Source organism: Doryrhamphus excisus, linkage group LG20 (genome assembly GCF_037039965.1).
Source record: "Doryrhamphus excisus strain RoL-2023G ecotype Guam linkage group LG20, RoL_Dexc_Guam_v1.1, whole genome shotgun sequence".
In the NCBI taxonomy this organism is placed as follows: domain Eukaryota; kingdom Metazoa; phylum Chordata; class Actinopteri; order Syngnathiformes; family Syngnathidae; genus Doryrhamphus; species Doryrhamphus excisus.
In genome coordinates this window covers 11283966-11303647 of record NC_136376.1, presented here as the reverse complement: position 1 = coordinate 11303647, position 19682 = coordinate 11283966, and the positions used below count along the sequence as shown (strand labels likewise).

Genomic DNA, 19682 nt, shown 5'->3' with positions numbered 1-19682 from the left:
TCATACAAGCTTGCAAGAGAACATTCATAAATATAATTGGGTGTCAAATGTGTGAGTTTTCCGACAATGACGTCATCAATTGCGTCTCTTCAGGCCATAAATTTAGAGTTTTTATAATCTTAATTACACAGTCATTTTCAGTCTTCCGCCACTGGCCATCTGACATGGCAACTACTCCCCCTCAACAACAGCAGCAGCATTGAAGAGGTGAAGGATTTAAAGCTCTGCAAATATTGACTGCTTCATGGCTTTCACAGGGCACCACTCTAACCTCCACCTGTTTTCTCACAGCTTCCCCACAGCCAATAGAACACGTGAAGGCAGTTTCCTTGCTGGAGATAAATGAGATTTAGGTCGGGAAAAACAGCAGGGAGAGGCGGGTAAAAGAAGATTTAGATTCCATGGAGGAGACAGCGCACATATTGAGAGGTGGGTAGCCTGTGGTTGTGGCTCTATTCACACTGACACATTAGTATTCTAATGGGGTGGGAATGTGTATGACCGCCTTTGGAAGACTGAGATGCAAAGGCCTGAGCCAGAGAGCATGAGAAAAGACAATGGGGACGAGGGGGGGGGGGGGGGCTTAAAAGAGGAGACATTTATGTGGTGGCAAACACATTAAGTCTCTTTTCCACTGCAGGAACTTTTCTCATCTACCCAACATTTTGAAAAAATCCTGCCTCCATTATTCATGTGATGCATAAAGAAGAGGGGACAAAAAAAGTAGTTGGTTAGTAGTATGAAGCTAATTCAAGTTCATCATTCGGAACAACGGTGCACAACACAGGCTCACAATCTTCTTTCTCTTTGGGCTTTTCCCTTCAGGGGTCTCCACAGCAAATCAATCTCCTCCATCCAACCCTCTCTCACACCAACTACCCTCATATGTCCTCCTTACTACATCCATAAACCTCCTCTTTGGTCTGCCTGTAGACCTCTTACCTGACAGCTCCTATTCACCATCGCTCCTCTGGACATGTCCCAACCATCTCAGTCTGGCCTCTATGACTTTATCTCCAAGGCCTCTAACATTTAATGCTCCTCTGACGTACTCATTCCTGATCCTGTCCATCCTGGTCACTCCCAATCCTCGTCTATGCTACCTCCAGTTCTGCTTCCTGTCTTTTCTTCAGTGACAATGTCTCTAGTCCAAACAACATGGCTGGTCTCACTATAGTTTTGTACACGTCAAACAACCCGGGCTCACGATGGTGAGGTAAATATTGGAGACACATACCATCTTGATGCAGTACAGTCTGCCACCACTGCCAACAACAACCACAAAAATAAACATTGGCAAATGAATACCTATGTTGCAGTTTTCACATAACCTACAATGTCCAAAATGAAAACATTAGAAACCCAATGTCGGCACAGCTAGGAGACCAGGGTTCAATTCCACCCTCGGCCATCTCTGTGTGGAGATTGCATGTTCTCCCCGTGCATGCGTGGGTTTTCTCCGGGTACTCCGGTTTCCTCCCACATTCCAAAAACATGCTAGGTTAATTGGCCACTCCAAATTGTCCATAGGTATGAATGTGAGTGTGAATGGTTGTTTGTCTATATGTGCCCTGTGATTGGCTGGCGACCAGTCCACGGTGTACCCCGCCTCTCGCCCAAAAGACAGCTGGGATAGGCTCCAGCAACCCTCGTGAGGAAAAAGCGGTAGAAAATGAATGAATGAATGAGAAACCCAATGTCATAATGCATTTACGATGCTCCCATAGTAACTCAAGGCTAATCGCGTTGGTATCGTCTCCAGGGACAGGATGTCTCCCCTCAAGTCGTGTATCCCTAGCGAGGGGGCTTGAGAGCAGTCAGGTGATGGTGTGTTGAATTTGGGTGACAGGGCGCCCCCGCCAGTCCTCTTTAGATAATCCCCAAGAGAATGACTGGGCATTTAGGGTGAGATATACTTAATCCAGGGTGGCCTTGCTCACAAAGGATCCTGGCATTTCCTCTGTCCTGGGAGCTTCCGCTGATCTGGGTGCAGTGCAAACATGCACCAACAATACATGTCTGCATCACAATGGAGTAGACAGTTTAGATACATGTGGTGGTGGACAAACTAAACAAGCGGTCCAATAAAACACAAACATATGGCACAGTTTACATTCTCTTCCTGCATATGATGAAAGTGTACATGTTGTGGAGTGAACCAATGAGAATCTAAACACCTCATGGCCAACTACGCTTACTGTCTACAAAGAGGAAAGAAGAGTCATGCATGGTTAAAGGTCTCTCTAAAACAAGAACTATGGTGATCACCCTCTTCATCACAATAGGGATTTGTTTGTCTTCTTAAATGAGGGGGAGAATTCTGGTTCAATTAAAAACTGCAATTTCTACCTTTTTTGATCTGATTTCCATTACTAGGGACATTTGAACTTGCTGCCAATAATATTCCTCTCATTCGTTTTTGTTCAGTTGCAATTTTCACTCTAAAACATAACAAGGTCATTCTTCACTTTTTCCTTTTAATTTTTGCAATGTGAAAAACACCACAAGGAATCAGGACCTTGGCAGTTAAAGGTCAATACTGACCTCATATTCAGTGATTACTGTGTACTCCAGTCAGATCCAATCCTCCAAGGTCTGCCATGCTGTGTCATGCGGCATTATGAACTCATTACAAACTCGCTGACTTGTCCGAGTCACTTATACTGATAGGAAGTATACCACAGCATTAACACTGGCCTTTATACATGGCGCCCACCAAGACTAACTTGTCATGACGGTGCCAGCAGTGTGTGTGTGTGTGTGTGAAACAGTCCTGTGGTTGAGACTTGAAACGCTGTCAGGAGGGGGGAAAAAAAGCATATCACAGTAGTGCACAGTAATATTATAAAACTTCAAATGAATATTAAGGGGGGTTGTTGGCATTCAGTGAAAGACAATCAAGGTATATTGTGTGTACATTGTGTGGGAAACATACCTAACGTGGAAAAGCATCAGTGAGTACAACAAAGGTGACTCACCAGGATCCGTGTTCCATTCCTGGAGAACTGGCTTGGCCATTGGTGCCATTTCCTAAGGACTCGTTCTTGCCAGGTTGATTTTAAAGAAAGAAGAAGGGGGGTTCTTGGTTTGTGTGACAGCAAGCAGGTTTGGACTTGTGTAGGATTGCACAGATGGCTGGCTGTTCCAAGCAGAGACCGAAACATAACATTAATGCACCTTTAAAAATCTTGCATCACATTCATCTCATAATATGCATGTACTGCAAGATGCATTACTTCCTTATTTCTTACAAATATACGTTAGTCAATTGACTGTGTATATTGTGTGTATATCAAACCTTTTCCAGCGAGGGCCACTTTAACATTTTCTACTGCAACACATGTAGATATGCTAAGAATTTCAAGAAAAAACGGCGTCTTAGTTTGATATGTGATTTTTTTTTTTCAGTTCTCTTATCATAATCATTTGACTTTGTCATATTTTAGCAAACCACAAACATTTTCCAAAAATACAACCTTTTTTCTCGTTACAACTTTTAAACAAACATTTTGTCTTTAATATTTCAACTCTGACCTACTAAAATGACATTTTCCCTCATATTACACATTTTTTTCCTCTGGAAATTGGGAACATTTTTCCCTTAATATTTTGACTTTATTTTCATGTACATACTGTATATTGTTCAATATTTTGGAAAATTACTGACTTTTCAATTTTTGCAATGTTTTTTTTGTCAAATTGTATTTTTCAAATGCACCCCCCCCCCCCGAAAAAAAACAAAAACACACAGCTGCAGGCCACAAATGGCCCCTCGAGGTCATTTTGGACAATTGGATACAAAGTCAAATGTTCTTGTCCGACAGGCAATATACAGCCCTTTATTTGGTTAACTAATAAACAATATGTGGACATTAAAAGAAAAAAACATACATCTATGAACATAAATACAAGACTTGACTGTTAAAAATGCAATACTTTGGTATAGTATGAGAGGGACCTCTAGGGATGCAATGTTGGTAATTAAAAGTATGTTTACACATATTTCTCGCAGTGACAATGCAGCATCACTAAACAATCTAATTTCTGTCTCTCTATTTTCATGATCACTACTTTAACGTACGGATGATAAAAGAGACTTATAAGGGACTGATCTCATTGTGGTCGCACATTAGGTAAACATAAAGACGTACAGGAAGAGAGGAGTGAGGACTGTAGGCGAAGGGCTACATTGATAGGGAGAGTTGCATTGATAGAAGCGATTAGCACGTTGCGAATACAAGGAGAAGCAGCAGAAAGATCGGTTACAAAGACGAGACAGACAGAAAAACCACGTTTCCACCAAGCAGTATGGTGCAGTTCATTTTTGGAACAATAACTCCTTATCTTGCAGGCAAGGTTGTGATTAGACATGAGGATTCTGTTTGATCATTTATCAGATTTGTAGGCTTTCAATGTGGGATTCAGATGGACAAGGTTATAATGTATAGTTGCTACGTTTCGAAGCAATTGAGGCATACAGGCTTTCATTACATGGCAACAACCAGCAGAACGCACAAGTTATTCAGCATGTTGTGCAACATGCTAAATAAAGGGAACAACATTTGAAATGTAGAAAATGTAATTTGCTGTAAATTGTGTAATACCACTTACACTTTCAACAGTCCAAAAACCTGCAGCACTGTTCTTTTGGGTCAGGTGTTTTTAGATGCTGGACTGGCACTTTGGCTTAGTTTTCGCCAATACAGTATATGAATGACTTGGACTCTCTGGTTCAAATGCCTTCAGATGTTCGCCCCCTTTCTGATTTCTTTTTTGCATGTTTATCAAACTGTTTCAGATCATAAATCAATGGAAACACAACTGAACACAAAATGGAGTTTTTATATGAATCTTTGTCAGTCATCTTTGCAGACTTGCTGTAATTCAGCCACATTTGAGGGTTTTGCCACGGGATTCAGGTCAGGACTTTTACTAGGCCACTCCAAATCCCTCATTTTGTTCTTCCTTAGCCATTCGGACGTGGACTTGCGGGTATGATTTGGAACACAAGTTGGTTTCAGCTTGAGTTCACCAACAGATGGCCAGATATTCTCCCTCAACGAATTGAATTCTTCCGAGTCCGGAAGCAGCAAAACAGCCCCAGACAATCACACTACCACCAACATATTTTACTGCTGGTACGGTGTTCTTTTTCTGAAATACCATGAACAACGTGACCTGAACTGAGGCTCTTGGGGTAATTTTGGTTGGTGGGCCACTCCTGGGAAGGTTTACTACTTGTCCATGTTTTCGCCAATTGTAAATGAGGACTCTCACTGCGGTTTGCTGAAGTTCCAAAGCTTAAGAAATGGCTTTATAAGATTTTACAGACTGATCTCAATTCAACACAGTTATGTTTTAAAAGGGGAAAAATCTCTTGTAGGTTTTGATTTTTTTCCTCCCTTAATATTAAAAAGTTTAATTTTAAAACTGCCTTTTGTGTTCAGCTGTGTTGTCATTGACTAATATTTTGATTTGTTTGAGGACCTGCAACATTTAAATGTGACAAACATGTCAAAAACAAATCAGGATATTAATGTACACTTCTTCACATCAGTCTATTGGGACAGTTTGTGTTCTGCCTTTCAAATTGGTGCAATAACATTCATTCATTTGTGGAATTAACCATGTAAACATAATTTAATAATATTTTTTTTCTAAATAGTAGTTTTCTTGGTAGTAGTCGAAACGTCAATCCTTGATGGCAGAAGCTGTGCCAGCTACATAAGCTAGCGTAACAACATACGTAAACGGCCAATAAATTCAACAATAAAAAACATAAGACAGTAACAGAAGGCAACAATGGAGTACATCCACCATGTTCACTTTTGTACTGTTGTATTAAAGACCAATTACTGCATTACTGAAAGAAATTACTGAGAGAAAAAGCAGAAAAAAAACTTGGTACGGTATAAATGGAAATGCACTGTTTGGTGGAAATGAGGCTAAAGTGACCGACTGTGGCTGGAAGCTGGATATTAAAAAGTTGCTGTGTTGTGATTCTTCAAGTTTCTTCAAGATTCTTCAAGCTCGGTACAGCAAGATCCTTTCAGCACAGTTCTGGCCAACTAAGTTAGCATATTCCTGAACCTCCGTCTCGTCAGTGGAGCCTTTTCGCTTTCTGGAATAGACTGTGTAGGGCATGACGGTCCGTCTGTGTAGCACCAGAACTCTGCCCACGTCTTTCAGGACCTGGGCATCTCCTGTAAACACATAAGACAAAATCCAGTGTAACACAAACTTCCTATTCAAGATTCCCTCACTCCTTTTGACTCACCTCTGAGTGACTTGGCAAGCTTACTTCATTATTCCGAGAAGTAGTTGGAGGAGCAGAAAGCAATTTTGTCCGACAACACTAACTACATTCTGCATTAAAACTGAAGTCATGGCAGCGCATGAGTGGGCTAGTTAGTCTGCCTTGTTTATGTGGCCTTGTTACCCACTGGCTTGCCAAACTCAGCATCTCATTAGATCCTGTGTCATACACTGCCAGCACTGATTAGCCCTGTGAAAACACAGCAAATCTCAAAAGTGCATGTTCAGCCGAGAGTGGTCCTCTGGAGAGGTGGTTGGAAAAAGGGTGAAAATGATGACCTTTCCTTTGACATTAAAATCTCCACCTCCTGGAGACAACGGCTCAGCCAAAGTACCCACAGCTGATGCCAGCAGCACGAGTAAGAGCACACAGCAGGGAAACAAGAAAATGTGGCACCTATATGGACTACACACATTTTAAATCACACAAGTTTGTATGCAAGCTAGTATGTGCATTCCGTGCTCCTGATCTTGTCAACTCTGTTCACTTGACATCTTGGTTGAAACATGCAATATGGTTCAATTCAGTTCTGCATGCATGTACTGTAGTTCTATGGTAAATATCCAACCAAAAGTATCTTTTCAGGACCCCCTTTGTTGAGGTTCCAGTCACAGCGATAACACTTTGGTAACCTTTTCGCCCCAACACCCAACCATCGGACAACCATTCCAGGCCGGTTCCAAGCCCGGATAAGTTAAATGGTTGCATTAGGAAGGGCATCCGGCGTCAAAACTAAAGCAAACAAATCATGCGAGTGACTTGCTGTGTTGACCCCTGGAGCCAAAAGCGAGCTACAACAGTAAGTTTAATAATTTTGAGTGAAACGGCAGGAGGTGTCAAAGCAATATCTACATGAATGCTGGCCAACACATATGAACAGGGATCAATAACTAGTGGACCACAGACTGAGACATGCTGTCCAATGCAGACCTAGACCTCCTTCCCTGCATCCATCTTCTAAACCACATGTGCTTCTCATATTCCAGAATAAGCTGCAGCATGTTCTAGTTGACTTCAGGCAAGTGGCGGGGTACACCCAGGACTGGTCGCAAGCTAATCACAGGGACCTGGACCTACGGTCAATATATAGATATCATTTTTTTTTTTTTTACTTTTGGCAGGATGCTTCTATTTTCACTACAGTACTGGGTGATCAACTCAGAAAATACACCAACTAATTGCATGCAAGTAAAGCCATCCTTCATCCTCCATAATTCTTTGCATTGGCAATAACAGTGCAATTCTAACACCGGGATCGCAGTGAATCTGTTGTGATCCAGTCCGGCTTGCCATAGCATGTAAGTCTATCCATATTGGAGATGCTTTGACCCCAATTGGCCGACCTCTGTCAAATCTCCTCAAATATATGACACACTTTTCAACCCCTTTGCAAAAAACATGCAAACTAGCATAACTCTTGAGTTTCTCCCTTCCAGTCATTTTAATATTTCAACAGAGTTTCAAACCGCACCGTGTATTAATGCTTTATTTATTGGCCTGGCCCAGGAAGTGCTGTGTTTCCCTCCTGCTAAAATCTGCTGAGTCACTTTCAAGGAATATTTCATGCAAAACCTTGTTACAAAAAAGAAATTAGCATTTTGTAACATCTCCATGTACATGTTATGGAGTGATCAAAACCTTTCTTCTTTGGGCTTCCCTTTCAATAGCTATAACCTCAGTTTGACTCCTCATGTTTTTTATCAGAGTGACAAGCCACTTAAACAGGAGTTACTTACTTACTACATACAGTGTCTTTAAGCACCACTGTTCTTGAGTGCAGATTATTTTCTGTGAACAAACGTTAATTGTGTGTAGCCACATGCAGCTTTAAGACAGGCTATTAACCACTATTTTAATACAGAACAGAGCTTGGTTCGGCCACAAGGCCTTTCGCCTCCTCACACTTGTAGCAACCCAAACATCCTCTGCAAACATAAACAACTTGCCTTTGCTTCAGCTCTCCCTCTGTCCACTATTAAAGCAGCATCCTCAGTTTGAGTAACTCCAGGCTGCCTTTCTCATACTATCTATCGGATGTTCAGTGACATACTGCCTTGAGTTCACAGCACTTAAACATCCGGGTTCAAGGGTCGAGGGGAAGAGGAGTGGTGAGGGTCGATCTGGGAGTGAGAGGGTCAGGGACTGAGCGAGGGGCCTTGACACCTCGCCACGCTCCTCACTCTGGTCATCCAGCTCAAACTTTCACAACACTTGCTCAACACCGGATGAGGGTAAAGACAGACAAAGACATTTCTTTGGTTACAACCACTTCCTTTGACCTGGTGTTGCAATTCCAACCGAGGTTTAGGTATGAAAGGAAGAAGACCAAGATGTCGATGTAGTAAGGTGACAGCACTTTTACTGAATGAGCAGGGTTCAAGCCCTCGTGTCAGCAAGCTTTCATCCAGCTTTACATGGTTCATAAATCTCCACAGTGGAACAATATTACTTCCAACTCGGGCTGCACTGATTTCCTTAATTTTGGGGTACAGGCAATATGGCGATGCTTACATATGAAACGGATCTTATCCATCAAAAAGTCATTCAGACCATGACCATGTCGTCAGTCCGGCACTATCACACGGTAAAATAAAAAGAGCAAAGGATCACCGCATTGTAAGGCCGAAGTAAGTCTTGGTGGGTGTTCAAGCAAAACGTTCATTCACCATTTTTTAGAAACCACAGCACCGTATGATATGCTGCATTTGAATCTAGCAATGTAAGCTCAAGCTAGTGGGACAAACAGGCAGGCAGCAGCTGTTTCACTTTCGTCAGTTGCTTACATCACCACAAACTACTGTTGTGCACTTTATTTTTTGGTAAGAGAGTCAAATCAGGTCGGTAGTTTAACCTGTTATGAGAGTTAAGAACTTTTTTTTACAATGTGAAAAATAAAACACTGATATTTAGTAGCTAGTAGTAGTAGTTAGCAATTTTGTAAAATTCTTATTTCTATTTGGGAGAATGACCTTATGTGCAGTTACAACAAGTTTGTATTGTTTCACGGGTATTGTTCGATGTTTTTCAATAAAATGAGGAATTGGAACATTGAAGGTGGATGCTGTCAGTTATAAAAAATAAATAACCGGTATCAACCAAATCTGTATCAGATCGGTGATCGGCCAGAAAATTGTTATCATGCACCCCTACTTTCAGAGCCAAGTTGATCAGAATTATACATATACCAACTTGTACTAAATTTAATTAGATACAAAACAATAGCTGTGTTCATAATTGTGCCTTCTCAAAAATAAGCCTCAAAATGAAACCGTCAAGCGTATTTATATTATATTATTTTCAAATTACTTACTAGTGTGGTTGTAAACAGAGGTTGCACAACTGCACTGCACTGCATTATGTGAAGAGTTTTATCTCATATTTTGGTTAGCTCATTAAAAAGCATATACTGTTGACAAATGTTAAAGATTATTAATAAAGGGATTTAAGCCAGGTGGCAGAAACAAGTCTATGCTGTGAAGACAAAACCAAAAGACAGACACTGTGGAGCCAAAAGAGAGGCAAGTAAGCATGTTTTATCTTGAAATTTATAGCTCATGCATGGCGCACATTTTGTGTTTATGCGTTGACACATGCTCAATACAATTCAGTTTCAGGGGTTGACCCCTTCAGACAAACATTTTGCAAGTGTTTATCTTGCGGAATGGACAATGGCCCTGCATTCTCTCTCGCTCTCTCAAACATTGATAATGAGTGTGTGAGATAGTTCATACTGTATGAGTAAACATTGTATTGACACTTATAAGAGGCCATGTTGAGGTCAGAGGGCACCTGAAGTGTAAGCAAACTCATCGATGCGGCCTACTTTGGATGGTATTTAAATAATGGTTCAGCTCATGCATCAATACATCTCTATAAGTAGCTCATGTCATTCATCCAAGTGTGAGGCCTGGGGTCAAGCATGGGGTGAAATCGTCAGAAATTCCGATGAGAAAATTACATGTCCTTAAACCACCACTTACGTAGGACACACGCCTAAACTGTGAGCTTTGCTGTCATGACACATGGAAGGCCATTTTGGGCGGCTTTCTGGATAAGTCCAAAACCTCCACACCACCAGCTGCCCAAGCCCACAAGCTTGGCAACAACGCTGCCTGAGAGCTAAATATCCAGACAGCCAGCACTGAAACATATTGACAGTGAGTTTGGACAGCGAGGCCTGAAATAATGTCCAGCTCTGGCCAAGATCAACAGCCCATGGAGGAATGGAGGCATCGTAAACATACACTTGTCATACTGAATATAAACTCTGATCATGACACATCTTCCGTGTTTGTGCCTACTGATGGTTTATGGCTATGAATGACATGAAAAGGTCTGACCTACAAATCTGGCTAACAAATTAAAATTGTTGGCTTACCTCTCCACGAATTACTCTACATTATTAGAGCCCTGTAGACATGAAATAACACCCCTATGGTCACCTTTACGCTATATTATTGTTTAAACTACATTGCACAACACAAATGTGCAGGTCACAGAACCACTACAGGGACATAAGGAACTACTGTGTTAAATAGTTAGGCTCCAATTTATTTGTTCTAAACCTCAAAGGGTTTTTTAAGGAATTCAAACTATGTGCTAAAATGAGCGATTTCAAGGCATTACAGTGCAAGCAGTTGATGTTAATAAAGCACAAGGAAGAAGACACCTGAACCACTGTGTTCATAGAATGTTATGTCTACCCACTCTTACATTGACTACGAACGCTTCATTTCTGGTGACTACAGAGTGTTTCTCTGTACTCAATCATTATCAAACTTTGTCTCCGTCAACTATTTCACCAGCTATTATTAATGTATTACTATAATCAAGTCTGTTGTACATTGAACATATGTATTGTGACTGATGTGAAACGGAAGTGGTGAAGGACTAAATACGCTTTGCTTCTTCCTACTCCTATTTGGACATGGGGAAATGCGAATTGTGGTATGTGATGTTGGCCAGTGCAATTTGTGTGTATGTTTGAGATTAATTAAACCGTTACCATAAATCCTGTTCATTTAAGTATTTATCTGATAACACTCAACACGTTCACATGCCAATGTGTAAGATTAGACTCTCATACCTTCATCAAGATTCTGGTTGAATCGAGCATAGCGCGAGTTCTCCAGATGTGGAAGGCATTGCTCAATGGGCACCCAGACATAGGTTTCTGGGCAGAGCAGGTCAGAAGGTCGGTACTGTCCCTGTAAAATATCAAAGGAACACGAAAATAGGATTGGTGATACTTCAAGTTACTACTTTTGTGAGCAAAGAAAATATCCAACTTTTTAAAACATAAATATTAGATCTAATAATGTTTATGTGTTCTGCGTAATGACAATATTTGTTCAAACTATTTCACACATACCATGAATGAAAGACAGAGACCTGCCAACCTTGAAGAAATGTTATGGACAATACTATAAATGTCCCGCCTGACACATGGACCTGCCTTATGTCATATGGCTTCAAACAAACACAAAATGTCAAGATGGCACTGTAAACACGTAGATGCCTGGAAAACGTCCATCCGTACACACTATCAAATCCATGCTTTAAATGGTATTAATACTAGATAAATATAATGCATGGTTTTCATGTGGCAAGAGTCATCACAACGTTGGCACAGGGCACCGATACAAGTCAAACAATCCCAACTGTAGTTATCTCAACTACCCCAGGAAGGCATGGATTGTGAGTGTAATTTCCAGTTTTGGACACCCTAAACATACTAACATGTTTTAAGTTCTTGTGCACCAACAGATGGATGTTGGTGGAATGCATTACATCTGAAGTTTTAATGGACACACACACACCCACCCATTGATTGGATGCTCTCCATGTTCTGACAGCCGGCAGCTATCCACAACTGTCAGGACAGTTGGCTTGACACTGTCACACTCTACTAGCTCACCTCTATAGACTCCTTCACCACTGTCACAGAAAAACCCTTTAAACACACACACACACACACACACACACACACATGCACTCACACACATGCTCCATCATAAAAACGCTATTTCCCCCTCGCAGGCCTCTGCAGTTCAACTCACGCAGGAAGCAAGATAGGTAAAAGTAGGTGGGGTGAAACGAGATCATAAACACCTCTCAATGTATGCGGGTATTGTCATTTCTGAAAGCATGCAGTATGTGGGTCTTCAGTCCAAAAATCATAAATGGACGCTGTAAGAGAAAGGAATAATCTGAGAGAGACAAAAATGAGGTTGGTTAAGAAGCGGAGTTACGACCCACACTGCCACCTCATGTACGGAGTTGCAACGACAAGCTACATTAACAGACTGAATGTTTCAGTTACAGTAGCCCAAAAGTGTTTCCTCTAACGTTATAATGGTTCGGGCCCCACACCCCAAAAAAGGCTTTTTTAATTTTATTTTATACGTCTATATAGCACCAGATCACAACATTTAAGCATATTTTTCATATAGAACAGGTCTTCACGTGTCTTCCAATAATTGACCCGTCAATGAGTCGGTTCAGGTGTCTGATTCGACTATCAATCTGGCTGTCAAATCATATGAAAATGCCATATGAAAATGGCCAAGGTTTCTGCTGAACTGATTTTTTGTTCAATAGCCTATTTTAATACGAAATCAGTGTAATTTTGTTAATAAAGAATTAAAAATGCCATGTGTGTGTAATCCCCCACTTCCGTGGCATAATCCAAAGAAGCTGAGGACTTATTGACTCATAATGGCTACAAAAAATCAAGAAAAGTGTGTAGAAAGTATTTTCAAAAGATAAAAAATGATTCAAGAAAGTGAAGTTCAACTTGTATTCTTACTTATCAGGTAACAAACACCAACACCATTGGATCATCATTGAATATGGGCAAGGCTGTTGCACCTGCCTCATTCTATATCCATATCATGTTGATTTGGAAAAAGTCACAAATGAGATCTGTTCATCTTTCAGAATAGCCATTAGCTGTGTAATTTAAAAAATAAATAAATCGTACATACACAACAAAAATCCTTTAAATCTCATGGATGTTTAGGGAAGTCGTTCTTAATTATTTTCTGTAAAGCTCAGAGGCCAGAAAAGTTCTCTCTCTCTTGCTCTCTCACACACGCCCAATAGGAAATACTATGAGAAACTGAAAATATCTATTTATTTATCTGTACTGTACAGACTGACCATAAAACTGGAACCAGGAAAATGCAATAAAACGTAAAGCTGTGAAGCATACAAGCATATTCAAGAGTCAAACTGCATGTTGGTTATGACACATTTGTACATGTTGGCAAGTCTGTACTAACACTAAAAGTACTCCCTACTACCCCCAATATTTGAGAAGTTTCTATTGACTTTATATTCTACGTATACGTTTGCAAAATCTAACTGCAGAGGAGCAACTGCAATATTGTACAGTCGGCTCAAACACAAACTGTAATACAGTTTATTTTATCTTGGCTTCCCTTCTTGGCCTTGCATTCTCACACACCCGAAGATAGGAGCAATCCTATGCCTCATACAGATGATTCATCAGAAAGGCAATTAATCAGACACATAAATCATCTGCATTTTCATACAACCCTGGAATCCTCGTGAAACATACACCACCACCACCACTTTTTCTTTTCCAATGCTGGACAAGACTGAACACAGTCTCGGTATTATGAGTAGAGAAAACACTTGGAATAGTAGTGCTAAAATCAAGGAGATATATTAAGGTTCAAATTCCATGCAATATTATTTGCATTTGGAGTATTGTCCTGTGGTAAGTATTGAATGATTGCAGACTAATAAAATAATTATTATGTTAGCAAGTATTTTTTCATCTTAATTTTTTTAAGGACAATTACCTGTACATTAGCTGCCATTAACGTTTGCCTATTAATGTTTCTTGACTAAATCTTTACAGATGCACCAGACAACAATAACAGCTGCTAATGAGATTATGTGAGCGTAAAAGCGACCATTGTTTCAAGTCCAAAGAGCTACAATGTTGTTGTTTGGAGCTACTCGCTTTAAGAAATATATGAGGGAAAGACAAAAAGACGCGAGGTGGATTTGGTGTCCACAGTGTGCGTTTTCTAAGTCAACACCCACATCTGCTGCTTATTTCCTGTTCATATCTCTTGCTGAGTTTTCACTCAACGTACTTCTGGCTGAAGTGTCCGTGTTCCCAAATACACAACTTAGGCAATGTGCAGAATACGTACGGTAAGTTGGTAGAATTGTCCTAAAACTACAATTAATGGCGGCAGGTGGTCACTTATGTTCAAAAAAGTTGCACGGTCCGGTCATGAAAATAAGTGAATAGAAAACTATCTGGGAAATGTTAAAGATACAAGTGCTTTTGACCCAAGAGACAAATACGGTCATTATGTCAAATGTGTGGTCTATCTTTACTATGTAGTTCATTTGGTTTTCACCCAGGCTGTAAATGAACTTAGTGCTTATACAAAGAAGCCTAGTGTGACCCAGTGGCATGCAGACTTAACCCTGGCCCGGGTTGTGCTCTGACCCAGGGTCACATTCAGCCAAATTCAGTTTAAAAAAAACAATAAACATGGGCCACGATTCCCCCATCCCGTCTCTCATACATACAGCTCTCAATACTCCCTTTATTGTTAAAACATTGTTGAAATGTGCACATTCTGGCCCGACAAGGGGGCAACGCCAGGGCATGTGGCTGCTGATGGACACACGTAAACAGCACGACATCCAAACACACAAAAAAAGCTAGACAAACAACATTAAAAGCCAAGCAAACTGAACAGAAGGATAGTTCCAATGAAAGACATGTCCAAACAAGACATGGCTGTGAATAGGGGCCCACACAGACACACTCTCATTGCAGTCCATGACAATATGTGTATTTATGTAGTCGGGGAGGTCTGATGCCCTGAACATGTCTGGGGTCTATGTTTTGGGGAAGATTTATACTATGGGCCACAGTTTAAATACAGGGTGTCCGCTTTGAGTTTTTCACCCTAGTGAATACACAACTACAGCACAACTTTCAAATAAAGTTCTCAGTGTTTGGGGCCCCAAGATAGCCCTCATAATCCTAACATCAACCCATTCCACCCCAAGCTATTCCTCGCCGAGCAGTGCGTCATGACTGCAAGGATGACAGGTTAATGAGGAGAAAATATTTTTATAGGATCACATTTCAGCAGACTCCTGAGAACCAATGGCATCGCTTTTATGGGTATCAGTTCACAGCTTGGCCACTTCTAACTCTTTATCACTTTTAGTCTTTACAGGCAGGCAAGCCATGACATCTGTCTCATTCAATACAAATTTCCATAAAGCTAAACTGCAGCAACGCTTGGTCTTAAAAGCCCACCTCCTGGAGCCGACTTGACACTGGCCTCCGTGCAAAAATCTGAATTTCAAAATGCTTTCAAGACCATCCGAGATGAACTTATCAAAGATCTTAATGTACGTTGCCAGCCAAAAATAAAGCGGCCATTTCAGACAAAGTGGCGCAGCTGCTGCAGTTTTGAAAATAAATAGTGGTGAAGTTAATGGCAAGGCAAACACCTCTGGCTGGCAGCTGGAGGGCCCTGGATCTGCTCAGCATGACACCATCTCTAAACTCTCACTTTCAGCCCTGTGACCTTCGCACTCCCCCTCGCCCCAACCATACTACGACTCACACCCCCTACTGCATCACTGGGACTGCATCTCCTGACCTGACCCCCTGAACCTTGCTCTGTCAAACCCTCACCCTGTCAGCACTACTCTTGGGGGGTGCCAAGTGGCGGCTGCCACAAGACCAGGTTGTAGTCTGTTAGCGATTAGTTAAAAACACAACTTTGGCAAAAAGAGAAAAAAGTGTTGATGTGGCAAAAAGCAAAAAAAGAGAAATGTTAAAATATTTAAACAAATGTCTGCTGAGAGGCTCACCGTTGGTGGTCTACTGTGGAGCTAAATCAAACAACACTGTTGGAAAGTCTGTCAGAGAGGCTCTAATTTGAAAAGGGAGTCGGCGGGGAGAAGTGCAGACATTATCTAGAATGGTAATTCTTAACTGGTGCGCAGAAGGTCTTTGCTGAGGAGCAAAAAAAAAATCTTATGCTTTTATTCTGAAGGCAACTGCTATAGGTGACGACAACGCTCTGTAGTACTTTGTGAAACTCGCTGACATTGAAGACGAACAACGTTTTGTTAGTAGTCTACTGTAGTCTATTTTGTGCTCATGCACATTACTTCCCAAACACAATTCTTGTACTGTTTTTACAGAAATGTGTTTCTATGGCATAGTTCTAAGGAAACCATACTAAATGTTGTCATCGGTTTGCTTGCTCACAAACCAGTCTTTCATCTCAATCAGAATGGGGTTTGCTTTCTGGACAGTTGTTAAAAGAGGAGTGAAAACAAATCCCGCTGTAAGGTGTCTGGACCTGTGTGGCCTGTGAAGCATGAGACAATAAGAACTTCAATAAGTTTATCTGTACAGGTATGTCTGTTATTTCTGTGCACACACACACTATACAGTTCAATGACAAGACTAAAACAACAATGAATAAAACAAACATTTATAAGAAGAAGACAAACACAAACACAGGACACAGTGACGGGAACCTCTGTGGAAAAATCCACCGCAAGATGCCTCAAACTCACTCATCCACTGTCATTCCTAATCTGCCCAGATGTACAATTGACACTGAGAATGTGAGGCCACATTCCCATACACATAACGTACTGCATGAATGGGCCCCTTGGGGGGAAATATGCATTCACTCTGCTATCTGAAACTTTTAGCAAGTTATAACTTGCAAGTTTGTACCAAGACAGGAGACAGTTCGAGGATCAATTTCTGATGAAAAAGATTCAGGCTTAATTATTAATAAAAATTAATGTGCATCGTGGAAAAATCTAGTCAATTTAACATGACAGAGAGTGATGGCTTATTTTATAGTAAATTGATAGACTGTTTGAGAAACAAAAGAACACACAGCAATTAGTAGCAATTTAACACAACAGTAACTGACAGAAACTCAAATTCTGTCATCTGCTGTTTTCTCAAAAATCGTACACAGTGGCTAACACAGAGAAATCAAAACTTTTGGCTCTCCTGGTAGTCATCCGACAAATGACCAGCTCATATATTTTATTTGGTTGAGGAGATGTCGTGAAAAGAGAATGGATGTGCCGCTGTGCCTTTTCTAAAAGGTCAACTCTCATAGTGCTTGGTAGTGACATGTGTTAAAAGTACAAAATGTGTTTTATACAATTTTAGATCAAAAGGCAGACTTAAGATTGGTTCATTTCAAGTAGGGTGCATTGAGGAGGCTTTAGATGAACACGAGAGGCACTTTGGAGAAAAGTGTCAGAAGGGCTAAGACCTTTGGGCTCATTTAGCTTCCAACAGCTTCACCTTCTGCTCCCCACAGCTCAACATCAGAGAGCCAAAGAGTGCCAAAGGGACGGGGACAAGAGCCAGGGGCAGGATGTCACGTCTATCCACAAAAGCACCAGCCAAACCAGGAAGGCTCTGTGGGACACACCGTCCTCTGCTTTGACAACAAAAAGAGGCTCTGACACTGGCCAGGCAACCTCCTGTTCTGGGCTGGTCTCCAAGTCTTTAGTGACTCTGTTCTTAAGGTGCAGCCTTTGGCACTTCTAAGGTCTATGCATCTGTTTCACTTACATGTCCGAATGACAATATCAATGTGAAAACCTGAAAAAAGTGGAATTATATCTTTAACCTGACATGTATGAGTAAGATTAAATAAATACACACAGTATATAAACAGCATAATAGATACAGTACAATACGCCAAAATCAACATAGTTATTTTTAAATCTGTGCTGTCCGTCTAGCAGTACTACATAACAACAACACGGAAGGAGTTTACCATTTGGTTTGGTGAGAAGTGGAAAGTAGCAGCATATTTAAGCATTTTACATGCCTTATTTTCTGCAGAACTTGAAAATTAGGACAGATACTACAATCATCAAAATGCTGTCTTGCATACAGTATGTGACTCACAAACATTGGCATGGATATGGTTTCAGCAAAATATACAGGAGGAAGTGGTGAGTGGAATGAAGAAGAATGGCGTTCAAGGGCTTTGGGTGGTGTCCAGCAGGGTTCACGAGCTGGTGTTTGGATGATTTAAAAATAGGAAGCAGCAGGACTTAGATCTAGAAATGAGTAAACCTCCAATACAATGGAGTTTAGGGGCTCCCCAGCTTAGAGACTTGAACAATTTCACAATGTGTGGGCATTAATGAACTTGGGCTCATATGCAAATGAGACAGTGTGGGGGGAGACATTTTGGGTGCACACAGCACAGTGTGTGAATGAGCATGGGGTGGGTCTCTGAGGGAGTGTAAGAGCACTAAGGTGGGAACTAGGCAACCTTCTCACCCGTGTTCTGCATTTTTTTTTGTCAGCAAGATGCTCACTCAAAACAGATAAAGAGGGTTGGATGGGGTTAGGTGCTGTGGAAACAGTGCAATCAGACAAGTGACAAGGCTTCAACCACAGAAATATAGTTTAAAAATGGTGAAGAAAAGTATGCTGAACCCAAAGCGAGATGTCAATATATATGTGTTGTTTTTTTTTTTTTTATGTGGCACTTTGCCATAATGCTCAACAAGACATCAGTCTCCAATGGGCAAAGGAACATCTTAATGGAATAATGGAGGAGTGAGCCAATGAATGAAAGAAGGAATGAGGCTGCTTAATCAAACTAAGGCGGCTGGAAAGGATGTCATCTTCATCTTCCACTGTCACACTGCTCTCGGAACGTGTGGATTTGGCATTGGAATGTGAACATAGATAAAATGGAAGTCCAATAAAAGTGTATATTTTACCATTTTTGGATACTCTGCCCAGTCCTGTGACGACTGCAATGTTGCAAATAAATAGCAGGGACAGTTTGTGTGGGCTATGAATTGCAAATTCAACGTAATCATTTACCTATAATATTGTATATACTGTAACATGCTGTTAAGATTAAGTCAGAAAGAAATGTGTTGATGTGAGGCAAACATACCTTATACCGCATCTTGGGACAGGAGTAAATGTAAAAGCCCAGGTAGTAGTGGGACAGCTTGGGGGACTGTTTCTGTAGCTGCCTAGTAAAAGCAATCTCCCTACAATGGAAAAAGCACAAAGCAGGTGTTTTTAGATGGGGACTATCACATGGCACATGCACCGTTCAAACAACACAGGAAATCACAAAAAAAATGGTGTTCATTGGTAAACCCTCTTGCTCATAAAATGAAAAAAGATCATAACCCATACAGGTACATGTACTTGTAACTCCATATCATTGTCAGTTAGATCTATTAAAAGATAATTTGCTCTAGTTCTAATTCTGGAACAATTATATCAACATGGAACTTTTTGGGGGGGGTTAAGCTCTCTGCATAA

The 19682-nt window shown here is 40.9% G+C and overlaps 1 protein-coding gene across 3 annotated transcripts in view; it reads right to left on the bottom strand.

Annotated features, from left to right (window-relative positions):
- Positions 1-3823: 3823 nt before the first annotated feature.
- The window catches only part of ate1 (arginyltransferase 1), a 37286-nt gene continuing 21427 nt past the window's right edge, over positions 3824-19682 (bottom strand). For all 3 annotated transcript variants that reach the window (XM_058058725.2, XM_058058724.2, XM_058058726.2), the window contains exons 10-12: positions 19303-19402; positions 11403-11523; positions 3824-6203 (exon numbers count right to left, since the gene is read on the bottom strand). In XM_058058725.2, the coding sequence (XP_057914708.2) occupies positions 6025-6203; positions 11403-11523; positions 19303-19402 (400 nt within the window). In that variant the 3' untranslated portion in view covers positions 3824-6024. The remainder of the gene's footprint in view (positions 6204-11402; positions 11524-19302; positions 19403-19682) is intronic.